This window comes from Chroicocephalus ridibundus, chromosome 1 (assembly GCF_963924245.1).
Source record: "Chroicocephalus ridibundus chromosome 1, bChrRid1.1, whole genome shotgun sequence".
NCBI classification, from domain to species: domain Eukaryota; kingdom Metazoa; phylum Chordata; class Aves; order Charadriiformes; family Laridae; genus Chroicocephalus; species Chroicocephalus ridibundus.
This window is the reverse complement of record NC_086284.1, coordinates 208,608,865-208,627,151: the sequence shown is the minus strand read 5'-3', so window position 1 is coordinate 208,627,151 and position 18,287 is coordinate 208,608,865. Positions and strand designations below refer to the sequence as shown.

The window sequence follows — 18,287 nt, the reverse complement described above, 5'->3', positions numbered from 1 at the left end:
ATTCTTTGTCAGTCATTGTCAGTCTCTGAAGCAATAAGGAGAGGCATTTTATTGCTCAATCACTGTGCTCACATTTACTCAGTGTTGTGCGGGAAACTGCAGCCTCTCCCACTTCATATGTCCTTTCCTAGGATATCACATACACAGTTATGGGAAGGTTAAGTTTCACCTTACGGCTGCCTAATATTACAGTAAAGTTAATAAGGCCACCAGCAAAAGGGATGAGCGTTAGCTTCTCAGGCTTGTTATGAAAGGTCAGTCTGAGAATTTCAGAGAGGGCAAAGGGACTGCATTTTAATGGCACTATGCTGATGAGTCTTCCAGGTGCCTTTGAAAATCCTAGCTGCGAGCTTGCAGGGAGGATTTTTTTTTTTAATAAAGTAAAACAATTGATTTTTCAAGCACTGAAGAAAGGCTTCTGAAAACGATGCGGACAATTTTCATATATATTTAATGAGTATTGTTTCAGTTTAAGCTTTTCGGTGCAGACCGTAAATCTTGACTGTATGTTTATCCTTTCTTGAGGGACACATGAAATAGAAATATTATTTATTTTTTTTTAATATTACCATAATAAATGCATGTAGGTAACCCTTAGCTCCTGAAAGCTATCACACGTCTAAGTGAATCAAAACATCATCCCTTTCAGTAACTGAAGATATTTTTCATCTTCCTACGAAACTATTTAACAATCGTGATAAAAATTCAGTGGTTGTGTATTATATTTATCAATGCAAATCATATTCTGGTAAGTGTTCTTTCAATCATTAGATCTCTAGTAGACAGGTGTAAGTCCTAAGACTGCAGCCTTTGCCTGTATGTTGTCTACAGCTTGTCAAAAATTGCTCTCCAAGTAATTTTCAAAGAACAAATTATGCTTCAAGCTAAAGATGTGTTTTACTGAAAGTGTGTACTTTAGGCATACGTGTTTTTTTTTTTTAACAGAGCAAATATCAAAAAATATTTTTGTTTTGAGAGTTTTGCTTTCCAAAATATCATTAGCCCGTGTTAATCTAGTCATCTAAAAGGCATAGATGGTTAATTTTGGATAAGACATCCACAGTCAACCACTTATCTCTGCAGCAAACTACTAATTGTAGCAGAGGATGATGCAAGTATCCTCAGTATATGACTTTGCTTTTAGAAAAGCCTTCAGCAAAAACTTTGCTTTTAGCAAAAACTAGGCTTTAGCAACAGTTACAAGCCATATTGTCCCAAACAGTTTGCAAAAGGGATGTGGACTCAGTTCTTAGATTTATGACTAAACATTATAGGAGGGCTTCATTTTCATATGTACTGTGTATTTGCCACCCTTTTAGAGTCACAGGGAGCACAATGCAATAATAATGCTCATGAGGTAACAAGGCATAATTATATGTGGAATATTTGAATAAGGAGAAATTGATTATTAAAGTTTTGTTTTTCCATTCTCATCTCTTGAGAAATATCCCTTCTGTTATTACTGAAAAGAAGAATAATCTGAGTGGGCGTCAAAATTTATTGGCCAAGCGAAGACAAGAAGGCTGAGCTTTCTCAAGGGCAGCAAGAAATACTTATATTGCAGATGTTTGTGCTATTCCTGTAACAGGCCTGATCCTGCATTACTGAGATCAAAGGATGTTTTTCACTTCACTTCATTGAAGAAAGTATTATATGGGGGGGGGAAAAAAAGAAAACAAAAAAAAGAGAGCTATTTCTACAGTTTTGATAGTTTGATCCAAGTCCCATAAACAAACAACTTTTTTAGGCTTGAGGGAATACTTTTTTTTTCTTTTTTTTTATCTTTTAAGTGAGCTGTGCATAGTGATGAAGAACTAAAAAAAAATAACCTTGAAAATGACAAAAACCCATTCTTAGTGAGGTCCCCTGTTAGGAAAAGAAAGTAAACTGTTCTTGTGTAGTTTTCATTGATCTTGTGGATTTTCTGCTGTCATAAACTTCAAAATGTATTGAACACATTGATTAATTTAGTATATGGTGTTCTTTAAAAGCCAAAGCTGTGAATAATCATATCCGTTGAAATAAGAATTAATTAGATCAATGGATAACAGCAATGCCTGATTTTTATGAGCTATGTCGAGCTACTTAACGTTTAAAAAAAAACGCATTCAAACTGGGAAAGGGAGTTTTAACTCAACCATTGCATTATTACCAAGTGTCTGATGAGGGGTTTTCTTCTCTTATTGACCCCACTTGTGTTCAAAGATGCCTTTATTTAGAAAGAAATGTAGTTGGGAGGCGAGAAAGGCAACTGAACCGTTTTACTAACTTATTGTCTTTACTATTTCAGAGCTGCAAGAAACTAAGACCTCTGAATATCACAGAATATCCCACAGTCCCCTGGACTACAGGATATTACTAATGGATGAAGATCAGGATCGGATCTACGTGGGCAGCAAAGATCATATTCTGTCTTTGAATATTAATAATATAAGCCAGGATCCTCTCAGTGTAAGTTCAAGATTTATTTTGAGAATCCAAGGTTGCTTTACTATATGTATTTCTTTTTAAGACACAAAATGTGTATTTCATTATTTTGCAGCCGGCAAAAGTCCAGGCACGCACCTTATTGAACTGTTAGTCCTTGGTTTATGAATAAACTATTAGCATGGCTGCTCCTCAAACACCGTTTAAAACCTGCTCTGTTAACTCGTTTTGAAGCAACATAAGGACAATTTGTATGGGTTGATGGTTCCCACTCCTCTCCAAGATTTAAGATAATTCAGAGATGCACTTTTGAAAGAAGTCTGTAAGGAAGAATAAGATACATATGATCTTTTTCAGGCCAGAGGGGAAAAAACAACAGGGACAGAGTTGCCTTTAACCTTCAACTATTTTTTTGTTTTGTACTCTGAAGCCTAATCGCAGAACTATTTTCCAATCCTTTGTTATGTCTGTGTCAGCCTTCACCCTTCAGTTGGGTAGTTGGGACACCTCCTGTTTGGGTTTTTTTGGACACTACGGCCCTCATCTTTCTCAACACCACCGCTTTTCTGGCTGCTTCTCTGACTTACCGAGATGCCGTTTTCTACGGACTTTGTGTCCCACGTCCCCCAGTTGTAGTGGGCAGCCTGTATTTGGAAATAATCAAATTATCAAATGTTTAAACCACTTTCACAGATTCCTCTCTTGTCTCCAGAACCAGTTCAAATCCAGCTTCTCTGCTTTTAAAACAGGTAGCCTGCAAAAGCACTTGTGTGCCCAGATGCCTGACTGTTAAGATATTACCTCCCTACAGACTTTGCCTTGCCTATCTTTAGATTATCACTGCTACAACACTACCTTAAAGTGTACCGTAAAAGGCCTTGTTCTACCAAATTCATCTGATCCTTTAATCTACGGGCTTTATGACTGTACCTCAGGAGCATGGAGGGGCAGAGATAGCCAGCTTGCAGCAGCGAAGTTAAATGCCTTCCTTAAGAGGCAAGGCTTTTAATGTGTCAGGAGAGAGAGAGAGGCCCCGCTGGAGGGTGATTAAGCGCGGTTAAATTAGGCTTTGCTCTGAATCACCCTCTGGACATGCCTGTCTACCTGAATTGATTGCGCAGGGAGTGCGGGGAGGCTAACTCTAACTTAACACGTTTAAATTAAATGCCTCTCGGGCGATGGCGTGAACGCGTCCTAATGGTACGGAAATCTTCCTCTGAAATGGGGTCGCCTTCTCTGATTTGAAATAGCCTGTGTGACCTTTTCGCTAATTCCCGTCTCCCCAGTGATCCGGCCACCCGTGTCTGGGAGCTGCTGCGCTCCCGTCCTTGGCAGGGCGGGCTTTATTCCGCGCAGAGCTGGGTTAGATAGGAAGGCCTCTGTCGCATGGAATATATTCTACAGTATAAAGCTGTGAGGCATTTCAACACTCTGTTTAGGCCTGGAAAAATAAGAATTAAAAAAAAAAAAAAAAATCAACAGAAAGCAGAAACACCCGAAATTTTCTGGCAGTGAACGTGATCACCCAGTATTAAGCTCAGAATTAATCTGTGCAATTCCGCACGTTCTTTTGTTTGTTTATTTATTTTTATAACAGATTCACTCTGCTCCTGTTGTGCCTCTATGGAAACCCTATATACATATGCATACATACCTACAAATCTTTGTGTATATATGTATGTATATATATATACACAGAGATCTTTTAGTGCTATTATTTATGTTATCTTGAGGCTAAATGTTATCAGGTTCTGTCACCTACCAGATTTCTAGGGAAAGATTTCTAATTGATGTCCTTCCTAGTTCAAAATCAAAACAAATACTGGAAGAAGCTCAATAACTTTAGATTTGAGCATAGATCAGATAAACATTCAGACAATAAGAAGTTTGTCAGAAAACTGCAGTGCAAGATATCTTGGAAAGAAATCAAGAAATCAGCCTGAAATCTTAAGATTTTAAGCATGTTTTATCATAAGATAACCAAACCTTTGCTGTTAAAATAAAAAGAAAAAAAATTACAAGAACTCTTCTTTGAATATTTCAGTCTTCTTGCTAGAAGCTCAGTAGAAGCAAAAAAAGTAAAGATGGACAGTAATTTAGACAACGATGATGAAAATATCTCTTATTTAGAAGGAAGAAGTTTAAATAAATTGATAAACTTATCCTAAAAATATTTAATATCATTAATTTCCATCAGCCAAAGACCCGAGCCTTTATTTCGTTTACTGAATGCTAGACGGAAAGTTGTTTTCACTTATCAATGAAAATTCTTTTTTGCCTTAAAATCAAGGTATAAAAGATATCAAAATATTAACTTATTAGTGTAAGTTAGGCAGTGAAATGCTTTTTGGTTGTTAATATATGTAATAAATACGTTACTTAAAAGATACTTGTTTCCTTACAGATTTTCTGGCCAGCGTCAGCAAACAAGGTTGAAGAGTGCAAAATGGCTGGCAAAGATCCTACTGTAAGTTATAATCCACACGCACACACATACACAAATTACATACTTGGCAATAAAGTAAGAGCACCTTGAGTGCAGCCAAAAACAAAATGAAAGAAGCGTTTGTTTTGCTTTTTAAATGCTAGGCAGGCCAAATGATAAAGTGAAATTATGGAAAAAAAAACCAAACTATGTAAATAGAATACACCTTCAGACTTTGACACATGAAAAAAGATACGCATTGTCCACTTCTTTGCCTTTTTGTCTTGTAACTAGTCAAACTAGGTAATAATGCTTTTCCAGCTATGTCCCGGGGATGATGCTAAAGAGTGTGCTGCGTGTAGGGAAGCGTCTGGCTGGCTGCTCGCCCCAGGAACGGGCGAGTGGTGCCCACTGCCTGCAGCCTGCAGACCCCAGGCTCGGGAACACCCCAAACACCTCTTCCCATGACTTCCACAAAACAATGCCCAAATAAGTACCTGGAAACCAGTATGCTTTACTAGGAAGAGGTAAAAATTATCTTTGGAATCAGGGGAAACACAGACCGTGGAGGAGTTTTGTTGGGTCGTTTTGCATCGCAGCTGATTATTCTCCCATCTAAATGCAGACACCTTCCAAGGGACCAAAATCAGATGATAATTTTCAAGGCTGTCTTTATAGATAATAGACAGAAATGAGCTATTTCAAAAGACCCGGTGAGTGGTACAATACAGAAGATCCTGTCTTTGGCAGAGTTTAACATGGTTATCTTCATAAAGTAATTTGAATTTACAGTGTGTATATGCCTAAATTTTACTCACAGAAGACAGCTAAACTCTAAAAAAAAAAAAAAAAAAAGGCAGAAAGTCACATTTTAATTCTGTTCAGTTCCCTTTTGACTTTTTACCTAAGGTCTTTATCCTGACTTTCTTTTTAGCTCTCAGATATAGCTGTTTTCCAACCGATATTTTCATATTACAATTCAGAATCTAATCTGAGCTATAAAGTTGTGGTTTCTCACTACTAAATTTTTAAGAAAAAAATCGGTGAAGTTTTGCTTATATTTTGATTTGAGCAAAAAACTATGGAAATTGGAAGCCTTCACATTAGGTGTAATCATCTTTGGAACATAGCGTATATGTAGGATCATAATTAATTAAGTGATTGAAGGACATAAGGAGGTGTATATGAATATAGCTTTTAATTTCATAAACAATAGGATTAATGCAAACATCCACTGAATTTAGTATAAAAAAACTGTTATTTGTTTCAAAGGTCTCAGTATCATGCCTAATATTTCTATTTGTTTTAGCTACACATTTTGTATTGTTAACTAAGGCACGCGGTTCAGTTATTGCAATGTTACAATTATTCACCTGAGTCCATTTTGTAAGAAAAATGTGTGTATTGTAAGAAAATTGTTTTGAAAATCTATTGCAAATGCTGATGAACGTAAGGAAAACAGAAGGTTGGCCTGCTGGAGTGTTGCTGCAATATTGCTTTTTCAAAACTGTGGAGAGTAGTTCGCTATATTTCTGCAGAGCAACAGAATGGGTTTTTTTATGAATCACTATATTATGTTTGATATGGCGGCTTATCTGCATTCTTTCCTGATAGCTATGGTAGTGAAAAAACAAAATCTCATTGAATGTCCTATTTTTCTACACACCTTTACATTGTTCTGGTTAGTGCAGCGTGCAGTGAATTCTATAAATAGTGCCCCGTTGCACTAGATGTGAAAATCAAACATGCGGCTTTATTAATGGTGATTAATGTTGAACCTAGTTACTGAGTATGTGAACTGCATCAGCAACATGTGATAGACTGGTTAAGGAATTTTATTTTCTTTGAAATAGACAAGTTCATTAGTCTTACGTCATGTTTCCAACATATGATGACGCTCTTCTAGGCCAAAACCAGGAAAAATGTAGATGATACTCTAAGCAGAAAACAGTGTGCAAAATATGTGATCCATAGGAAAAAACCTAAGAAACTACTAAGTACTGGGCTCTGCAGAGAACTTTTAATGTTGTATATTTAGTGGTGAGACTTTCCTAGCTTTTAATCATGCTGAAGTACCTAAATGTTGCTGCATTAGTGGACAGATTTCTGGATAGAACCTCTGTTTTTACAATTTAATTTGGAGTACAGCTAATATCCTGTGACGTAGTTAATTAAAAATGTCCACGTGCATCAACTTTAACTGATTTTTTTAATCCCAGCTGTGCATTGCAGAAGAAAAATTAAGCTCCAAAAATAGAAGTTTACATTAAGTTTCTTAGTATTTGTCCTCAAGAGTTTAAAAGAGGAAAAAAAAGCTACTGAAGAGCAGCTGCTGCTCCCACTAAAATCAACGATGTGTCTTGTTGAAAGCTCACTGAAATGAGAAAAAGAGAACCCAATGCTCAATCACTGTTTGCAACTTAAAAATTATAGTTCTATTTTAATAGCATTCTTGTGAGTTGATAATGCAAGAAGCAGAGAATTCAGAAGAATTGAGAGTTTCAAATGAATTAGAATTTATCACATTAAAAAAAAAAAAGAAAAGAAAAAAAAAGAATGGGTGCGTGAATGCATGATAATGTTTGGCCTATTAGAGAATGGTGATTATCACAAGGTAAAAGAGGAATAGATAGTCTTGGAGCAGCCAGTAAAGTACTTTACACAATCAGTGAATTCTTTTCCAAGGAGATTCAGGAAGAGTGCGTTTACCCTACTGTTAGACAAACATTGATGACTGAATTTGTCATCTTTGGCTGCCTTTTTCATTACAGAAAAGAAATTGTCACTTCTAAATAGTATGTTGACCAGGTTAGCTTGAATGCTTACATTAGTATGACATCTATTTCTCTGTATTTACTGTGGTGAGATCCTGTGGCATAGATATCTGACTTTCAGATGTCTACAGTAAGGCAGTTCCCCGGATGCTGTTATTGAGCGAGTGTTGGTATCAGCTCCAAGAGAAGCACTGGTAATATATGAATACCTAGAGCTTAGCCACCGCTTTTGACAAACATCCATCCTAAAGACAACTGTTTCGTGTCACCTCAAACTTCAGTATCAAGGAAAAGGAAATAAACTGAAGCTTAGATGCTCTTGAATGGCAATCCCACAGAATATATTATGAAATAACAATGATTATGAATTTTTTTGCTTTGTTGGGTTGTGGAGTCACAGTGCAGTACTCAGATTAATCACGTTGCAAATTGCAAATGGAGTTCAGTGGTTCAATACTAGGGAGATGGGCAAACATTCAGAGAAGATCATAAAATGGTTTTCCTGCCGGACAGCATTAAATTATGAGAATGCTGGTATTGAGCCAACTGGTGTTACTTATCTGTAAATCATCAGTGAAGAGATATGTGTCAGATGGTTACCCCAGAAGGCTGTCCTTAAAGAAAAGAGACCTTCATGTAAGCACCCCTGCGTTCTTGCCATAGACACTTTGGAAAGCACGTGGCATGGTACTGAAGCAGAGTAGCAAGTGCCACGTACCAGTACTGTTCATGCAGACATTGTCTCCTGCTCCTGATCCCGAAAGACTTTCATTCTGAGATTTCTCAGCATGTAACCCTTTATCTAGGAGTCTTCTAGAAAAGTTTTCTGCAAAGAAAAGAAAGCATCATTTTACACTCTGGCATATATAAGCTAGTGGTATACCTTCACCTGTCCTTCTTCCCTGTCCACAGCCATAACGTGCATTGGTAATACTGCTGAGAAAAACAAGATTTTGATAGCAAGACATTACTAAAGGCGTCTTTGAGCCGAACTAAGATAGCTGGATATGAGAAAATGGAAGCATTTAGGAACAGCCGTCAGCTTTAGGGAAAAAAAATGTATTTTGACTGGGTTAAAGGATTTTTCTGATATAGCTAGAGCTAACACTTAACTGAGGACACGCAGTGCTCCCTGTAGAGAAACTCCTTCTATGAACTCTGAGCTATCTACAGTTATGCACCAGTTTTCAGATGTCGTATTACAGTACCAGCTCCTGCTGAACAAAAAATGTGGATGCCTTTAAATATAAATAAACTGTGCAGTCTGCTGAACAAATATTAACTGTACTGATTTTCATGAAGATGACTGATGACACAGTTTTCAATCCTGTGCTGACAAAGCCCATGCAATTCTCACTGTCTTTGGTGAAGGTTTGAATGATTGAATATGAAGGCAGTTCTGTGATCTCAATAAGAAATAATATCCAGAGAAAATCTTATTTTCAACCTAAAGTACATTAACAGTTGATCAAAGTCAAAAAAGGAAAGAGCAAGAGAAGAAAAGGGTATGCTGGAAGGAGAAAACTAAATCCGGTGGTGTGGAACTATGTGTCTCTCAACGTTCTGTTTTAGTTTTCATGCTCATTTGAAGATGTTGCTGTTGATCTTCAATATGAAGCAACAATTCACTGCAAACTTCCTTAGTGTTGTTGAGAGTTTTGAAGTTTTGGAAAGAAATTGTTTACACAAATAATGGAATCTGAGATTTGGCCTTGCTTTTCTTTTTAATTGTCTCCAGATAGGATGAAAAAATTAGGGGTAAAAAAGAGACTGTTTTGGAAATGTCCTTAAGGAAATAAGGTTACTTCTTATTTTCCTGCAGAGGCCCTGCTTCTTCCCACGCAAGGTGCAGAGATGTCTGTGGATAAAAATTAGGTTGCTGTGTGGAAATGGAAAAGTTATATGCACTCCTCTATAACTCCTCTGTAGTGCCCTATCAATGCCCAGTTCCCAGACTAGGCAAAATGGCATGAAAAGAAAGCAGAAGTCTGCAGCTGTTCCAGTCCAGAGACTACCAAATTCAGTAGCTGCTTTTTATGACACTGTAAAAATAATAAACCGTGTCTACTCCCTAGAGTTCCTGGCATCTAATAACATTTGCGAATGTGAAATTATTCTTTTCTGTATTCCCTGCAGCATGGCTGTGGTAATTTTGTGCGTGTGATACAGTCGTACAATCGCACGCACCTGTACGTCTGCGGCAGCGGCGCCTTCAGCCCCGTGTGTGTGTACGTCAACAGGGGCCGCAGGTCCGAGGTAAGCCTCTTCTCATTTTATCCACCCGTTTTGTCATGCATCTTACTAGTGTTACGCAAAACTCAAAATTTTGAAAATGCAAAAATCAGTGATCCGAATAGGTTCCTTCAATCATGTTGTGTAGAAAAAGAACAAAGATCCATAGGTTTTTTTGACCTGTTACCAGCTAGAAGCAAAGCCATGATCAAAAACCATGCCTCAAATACGATAGTTGTCCAAAATTCCACAGTCATACCAAATGCTGGGCTACATTTGATACTACTTTTTATTTGACATTGTCTGGTGAATTCATTCCTGCTGTTTGTTGGAAAATTTACGAAGAAAGACTTGAAAGGAAGTAGCCAGTTAGATAAAAAGCAAAATACGCAGTCCACTTTTTATAACTTCCATGTGTTACTGATCCCTGGGAGAAGCCCTTACGTGGGCTAACTGCTCAGGTATGTAAAGGTTTGCTGGACTTCAGCTTAATACCCGCTAAATGCAATCCCAGTACAGGGAACTTTCAGCTGCTGCACAAGTTTTGCCCCTTAGATTCTGCCAGGATGAAGTCAGGAAGTTTTGTGATCACTATGAGATCTTCCAGGGTGTAAATCCTTTTTTCTCCAGATAGGTCTCCGGTTTTTCTATATTCAGTTTCACCGTGTACTTTCAGTATACAAAGTACCAGATGTTTCATAAATATATTGTCCAAGTTTCCTGATTTGAAAGTGAAATGTTTGTTTATGTGCAAATGTAATAGGTAATAAATTAAGCAACCAGAAGGAGAAAGAAAAGCACTTAACTGAGACCCAGCACCTCAGTAGCTTCTGGGTCAGATTCATGTCTGCAGGCACAGGGGTGTGCAGTATATTTTCCTGTACAATGTGGAAGCAGATGTGTTGGGAAGGAAGATCAGAGAGTGCTACCTGGAGTCTTGCCATCTGAGGGCAGCTTTAAAAGCTGGGCTGGCTCCTAGGGAAGACACTGGGAAATTCATCACCGAGTTCATTGGGAGTGGGATGGGAATTCTGGCCAAGACCCAAGACTACTGCAGGGTTGCCAAGGAGGTGATAAATCATTGTTTCTCCAGGTAGGTTTGCATGGGATGATCTCAGTGACTTTTGTTAGATCCCTACCTGGCTCCAGCCTCATGTTAACGGAGTGTATCGTCTGAATCACTGCACCTTCACTCCTAATGCATTGTCTAAAAGTAGAGGTTCATAGGCCTGGATTTAAAAGCACAAGCATGCAGAACTGAATGAGTAAATCCATACTTCTGGTTAATAGAGTATACATTAACTTATTTTGATGTATTTTGAAACTGAGGTCAGCTTTTCTCAGCATTATCCTGTTTCTTGACAAATTATTTAAAACATAGAAAATTATATCATTTGTTTCTAATTAATGCAATATTCCTTTATCAGCTTAAGTAGTAGTACTGTAGCTCAGAGAACTCGGAATCTCATTATTTTAGGGTTTTAGTAAATGAGACTTGGGGTGGGGGGGGAGGGAAATGACACCTCCGGATGATGCAAGATGTTAAATTTCTTAAGTTAAAAATAAAGATACGTGTCTTGGATGAGCAGAACTGGCTTCACTTAGCCTGTCTGTATAGCTACATGCCTATGATAAATTGATTAAATAAACTGCTGTTTCAGACGTCTGGAGTCAGTCAGACACTTGACTGTAGGCTTCGCATGCTCAAAGCCATTACTGTACAGGCCAACAATAGCATAACAGTTTAAAGCCAAGCATTTCCTTCTGAATTCATTGCATATATCAGTGCATGACTAATTAATAGAGCAGAATGAAGAACTATGTAGTGCCGATGGGACTAGTGAGAACTCATATTTTTCTCTGCTTTTATCATTTCACCTTTAATTTAGTACACTTTTCTGTGCACAGAAGGCTGGTTTTGCACGTGCAAAATGGATATTTTAGAAAGCACATCTGTTTTTCTCTAGAAGCTGCAAAGCTTGACAGTAAGAGTCGTATCCAACAATTATACGAACTGGGCCTGTTTTGCTCTTTTGTCTCCAGGATTCCACATAATCTCACATAAAAAGCGATTTCATTGATGAGGCAGAATGTTGCCCTTTCCCTGAAACAGAGGTTAAAAAATAATTAGTTTTCTTGCTTGGCACACTTGATATTATGGTCTTTGGTAATGACTCTCTTAGTCACCCAAATATATTCCAATGTCAAAGTAAATGCAAACAGAAGGAAATGTAATCACTGTGAATTAATTATAGGCTAAAAAGTAGTTTAATATATATGAAAATCAAGTGTAATCCTGGAGCTAGTTTAATAGTGCAGTAATGGGCATTTTGATTTGGTAAATAGTGGTATAATAGAGTAAATATGGATTAGCATCAAGCTGCATATTAATCTAGAAGTAAAACAACAACAAAAGAAAACCCCAAGATCATATTAGAAACTTCATAGTTACGTTTTAACATTGTTTAGAGAGTTGATTACTGAAACAATAGATAAGATCTCTGTGATTAAATTAGGCAAAACAGAAGAGGGGGAAAGAGATAGGGGATAATGGGTATGGAAACTTCCTGCTGTAGCTGAACATTTCAGGTTGGTGGAGGCTCCAATTCACTGTCACCAAATGGCTGCTCAGTGAGCTGTGTGGCATCCCCGTTCCCCTGTGGTTAACATTAATTGTTAAAGGGAATATAAAGAGTTGCTGCCCTTAGTTGAATAACTAGTACATTGCCACAACACGTTGCTTGTTTGGTAGACAGTGGTATGGGAGTCGCTGTGCTGTGGATCGATGTCTCTGCCATTACTGACTGCGGTTTTTAAGGAGCAGACTTGGCCCTGAGTCCCTTCTTGCTCAGCATACTGCGCTCTTCGGTGTTGCTGGGAACCAAGAAGTGAAGAGGTGGACCGAGATGGGCAAATTTTGTAAAGATATTCAGACTGCTTGCATTTCAAGCTGTAGTCCAGGTTGCTTCTACTTTGCCAAATGTATTTCCTCTTAATAAATCAGGTAGAATATAAAGAAATCCCCATACCAAGATTCCTAAACAGCAAAAAATTTCCAAGATATTTCAGGGTATGTCAAGAGATATTGATAAAACTTGACTATGGAGTTGGAGCTCTACACATAATCCAAGAGACGGTATTGAAGAAAATATATATGATTTAGAGGATTTTCCGAGATCTGATAGCTCAGTAAAGAGCAAATGTTTTATACTATCACCAAATGACAGTTGTCATAAGAGATACTTATTTAATGTGTATTATTGTTCTAATAGCTTTATTATAATTTCCTGGACTAGCATAATGATCACCGTGTATTCAGCAAATAAATAATAAATAACTTCAAAAACACAGAAGTAATCTCCACAGATGTTATTGCAGAGATCAGTCAACCTCTCCAAAGCATAACTGAGCTACAGGGAAAAATTCTTTGTTTCAGTGTCTTGAATTTATAACAAGAGTCTTGAAAATAACTGGGTACCAATAAAAAGGTTGTCTGAAAAGATGATGAAATTCTGAAGAGGAAAGCTAAACTGCTGATAGTACAGCAAAAGTGCCCAGTGGTGCTGAGCATTATTAATGCTGGAAACAGCCAAGCATAAAAATCACTTTACCTCTGATGGTTCCTGAAATGAGAAGTGACGCACAAATCTACATTGCAGGAACAAATCTTCAAGATCGACTCCAAGTGTGAATCAGGAAAGGGGCGCTGTTCCTTCAACCCGAATGTGAACACGGTGTCTGTTATGATCAGTAAGTAAAAATACTCCAAGTTGCTGAGATCTAAACCCATACGATCATGCATGATGTGCATTGACAGGATGCCTGAAACGATCTGGACACAGAATTCAGCCTCCAAGGAGCAGTACCTTGTGTATGGCTGATGGGCACAAGAGTTGGGTCCACCCTTGTTTCAAGGTTTACATGAAGCTAAAGGTGGGTGTACAAATGAAACACGGAAATTAGCTGTTGAAGGGGAGGGAGAAACAGAAAACAAAAGATTGTCCCTTTTCCAGCTCACAGATTTTTTCCCAGGGTTAGTTTCAACTTTGCACTACCCTGTCTAGCATTTTATGTTTGAACGGTTTCTGACCTTGTTCGTCCTAGACAGCACTTGTGTCTCATTTAATTATTTTTAAAATCTCAGAGTAGCCAGGGAAAGAAAGCCTGAAGAGTTTAGTTACTTTGAATGTCATTTTTGTTGTCATCTCTGCTGTAGAGCCCACCAGCTATTGCAAGGCTCTTCATTCTTCAATTGGCTTCATACCCAACCAATTTTGCAATTTTCTTCCCTTTGAAAGGCCAGAAAGTGATACAACTGACAGACCTCAAATATTCTTCTGAATTGGTGGTGACTGTACTCAGTGACTGTGAGATCTACCCCATACAAAGAATTACTGCAGTGCCTATTTCGCACCTAACTGAAAACTCAAAGGGGGCACATGCTTTGTGCAACCAAAGTCATCAGTAAAAGAAACTTTTTTTTTTTTCCCAACCAGGAGACGTGTTATATACTTAGTGTAACCTGACCTTTCACTTTTCCAGCATGTTCACAGGCTTCTAGTGCCAAAGCCTTGATTTTTCAGTATGTGCCTACTCCTTGCTATATTTTTGGCTATGAAGGGAACAGCAGTTGCACAGACTTTTCAGGCTTTCTTAGCAAATAAACCTTAGTGCACACAAGGACCGCGTGTTTCACCCAAGGTTTACATGGGAGCAATGTGCAGTGTTTCTGCCATTCGGCTTCCACTGAAAAGAATGGCAATTACAAATTGTGCCAGATATTTCCTTTAAAGTTTGAGTCTCCTGGCACTTAAGGGAGGCGTCATATAGTCTATCCTACATGGTCTGTTCAAAATATAAAATTATTTTTTTTTGATTCCTCATCACAAATATGTTTAGTACAACGGACAAGTGATTTCATTACAGACGTATGAACTGAAGCATGTTTAGAAGACAGGCAAATGCTACCTAGATACCTCTCCAAACCTTGGCTGCACTTACAACTTTATCTCATTGGCGGTCTATGGTCAGTGTTTACAGACACTCACTGTGTAAAGAAAACATTTGTTCAAAGTCAGGGATGGATTAATCCACTGCTACTCATTGCTGTGCTGGTATTAAGTGCATCAACTGTCATTAAAAAATAAAGTTTCCTTTCCTTGTTTCTTCTGGATTTTATGAAACACCGTTGAAGTACATTGTTTCTGAATTACTGTATATACAATAGCCTGATTTTTTTCTACAATAGATCTATAGCAGCTTTGTTCATCTTAGTAGACTTCACGTTATCTTCCTTGATCTCTCAGTTATGTGACTGAGGAGACCACCTTCCCTAGTGTTTGACTTATCTTTCATGACATAATTCATCTACAAAGTTTAAATTATTCTGCAAAGGACACATTCTTTTTCAAAAGACTACCACAGATTGAGTTTTGTACTTTTTCCCTGTTACTACAAAGTCCAGTCACTTCAAAAACATTTAAGCCTGAATGAATTTAGCCTCAATATCCATGGCAGAAAAGGAAAGATTTTGTAAACCACAGCTTGAGTTAAAATGCGAGGACTGAGCCCACATACTGGACTCTCCTTTGACCATTCTTCTGCTGGAGGAATTCCTTCCTCTCGCTTCAGAAGATAGGAAATACTGCCAGACTGGGTAACTCTTCCACAACAAAAGAACCATTTTTAAATATAGCTGTAATTTCTTGGCAATTTTGGGCATCGCCGGCCTAGAATACAGCAGGAAAGCTGATTCACCCTTCAGAGGAAAGTGATGCTATAAAACCAAATTTGAACTTGGTACAATTTGCCATTGTACAAAGACACTTTTGCATCAAAGCAATGAAAATTGTCGTTTGAAGAAACTTGGCATAACTAATGTGCAGGATGCATGTCTCTCTCCCCACCAAGACTCTGAGATATTTATACAAGCAGACAGAACTCATCAATTCAGCAATTCCTCCAATAACAAAGAGAAGTAGTGTGAACTAGTTGTGCTGTGCAGACCAAGTGCTGTGTGGAATTTAAGGATTTAACCAAAAGGAAGTGGAGCTGACGGGTATCATCTGATACATGATTAGCAAGTAGGCGCTAGGAATGCTTATAACATAACTGACAGCATTGATATGTAATAGGATTAAAATTACATAGTGCAGTACTATTGTTAATGTCTATGCATATGTTTATATGAATAGGACTGTACATAACATTTAGTAAGAACCATAAGCCTGATCTTTTTCAGCCCATTTATTTCATTATAAGAATAAAGCTCTGGTGGATTTAGGCATTGATATATATACATATATGTACATACATGTTCAAAATTAGTTATAAATCAGTATAGATCTAACATCATTCTGTCAAGATGCGCTCAGAAAGTAAATGCTTCACAAACATGCAACAAATGCATTGTTTAAATCCCCTGCGTATGAATCTTGTCATCACTGGGGGCGATGAGAGCAGAAGAGTGGCTGCTGGCTGCTCTGCAGGGGTTCACTTCAGGCTCTAGCCAGCAGCAGAAAAACAAGATCTCCAGAGTTTTAATTCTCTTATGAGCCAATAGTCTTCCATATTGATGGACACACACACACACACACACACACAGAGCATAAAAATAGCCTCAAGCTCTTCTGAACCTGTGACTCTTGCCAGCTTGACCACACTCTGGGTAGTCCAGGAATTCTGACAAAAACATCAATCAAAGGACCCAGCTGTACTGGAATGTATTCAGCCACCACTCCCACTCTGAGAGCTGGAGTTTATTTTAGCTACTGTTTTCTACTTTGGGGTTTCATTGTCATTAGTCAGTGGAAATTGCTTGGTTATTCACGGAGTAGAAAAAGATAGTATATGTAATTAGAATTATAATTATATATACGTATACTTATGCGCACACACAGACTCACACAAACACAGATATGCGTCCTGACGGATGGACTGAGTTTTCAGCCCTGCACGGGGAGCAGAAGTTCATCATTCTGTTAATGTAAGAGTTGCGTGTCTAATTCCGTTCAAGCGTAATGACCCTATACTTAGAATCAAGTACATAAAACGGGACAACTGTTGCTCCATATTACTCCGCGTAAAGTTCAATAATATGATTGTCTGGGCTCTGCAATACTAGAGTCAGCTTGAGGCTGCCTGGGGCAGCCCTGACAGTAGTGTTGGCGAAAATTGGCACTGATCCATTGACTGCAATAGATGTTGTGCCAGCTTACACCAGTAGTAAATTCAGCCCAGTCATTTTGTCTACTCCCATAAAAAAAAAGCGCTTTTTGAAGTACGTACTTAAAAAATTGGATGTGATTCTTTTTGATAACACTAGCTTGATTTTCCAGTGATCCTTAGCAGAGAAAGTTGATCAACTAAACTTCATATCAAAGACAGGTTCACCACATATGCAGTTCTGCTTTGCATTGAATTATGCAGTTCCCTATAGTCCTTAAGAAAAATCTGAGGATTCTCATGCATTCTAGTTCGTGTCTTTGTAAATCAGAGGGAACCCCCATTCCCATGACCCAGTATTTGTCTGTATAAATTCCTGTGTAAATACAGAACTGGTGAGTTTAAAATAAAAATAGATCAGTAAACACGGATTTCCCAAAAGCCATAATAATGTGTTTGTTTTTTCCCTTCCGTTTCAATTCTTTTCAGATGAAGAGCTTTTTTCAGGAATGTATATTGATTTCATGGGGACAGATGCAGCCATTTTTCGGAGTCTGACCAGGAGGAATGCAGTGCGAACCGACCAGCACAACTCCAAGTGGCTGAGTGGTGAGATGCCTTTGTTTTGCCAGAGCTTTTAATGGGTTTCACAGAGATTCTGCTTTGTTTTGTTTAAAATAAAGAGCTTGTCTTTTAAAGAGCTTTTCTCTGAATTTAATTTATGAAGTTGAACCATGAAGAAATGTGTGTAAATACGTATTGTCGACAATGCACAGATGTAGAGGGTTCACTGCATGAGCCAACCTCTTTGACCACCCCATCTGATGGGCATTTTTGCATTAAGACCGAACCAAAATGTTCAAGGGAAAGTGTATGAAAACCTTTCAAATGGCAAGTGGTTAGACAATCTGACTTTTAGGGAAGCACCTTGTCCGCCTCTAATGCATCAGACATTGCCTTAAATTAGGGTGCTTGATTTTAAGGGTTTTTTGTAATGAATTACTAACTTCAGATAATTCAAGCTGATCCACCTCTGTACAGAAGACTCACCACCACTTGTATGCAAAATGTGTGCAAAAGAGAGCACCATTGTCAGTGACAGTTACTGCCATTTATTTCAGTGGTAAGAAATTGATTATCAAAACACAGTAGGAAAACTAATTTCTGAGTGCAAACATTTCACTCTTGGCTTCACTGGAATCAATGTGAAAATTCTCCCTGACTTTACTGATACGAAGACTCCTTCCAATTAAACTATTTTGAAT

The 18,287-nt window shown here is 38.0% G+C and overlaps 1 protein-coding gene across 1 annotated transcript in view; it reads left to right on the top strand.

Moving 5' to 3' along the window:
* SEMA3C (semaphorin 3C) overlaps window positions 1-18,287 on the top strand; it is a 125,234-nt gene that overhangs the window by 67,598 nt on the left and 39,349 nt on the right. Inside the window, exons 3-7 of the mRNA XM_063323536.1 lie at window positions 2,291-2,451; window positions 4,832-4,894; window positions 9,763-9,882; window positions 13,518-13,608; window positions 17,512-17,631. Coding sequence (XP_063179606.1) covers window positions 2,291-2,451; window positions 4,832-4,894; window positions 9,763-9,882; window positions 13,518-13,608; window positions 17,512-17,631 — 555 coding nt within the window. The remainder of the gene's footprint in view (window positions 1-2,290; window positions 2,452-4,831; window positions 4,895-9,762; window positions 9,883-13,517; window positions 13,609-17,511; window positions 17,632-18,287) is intronic.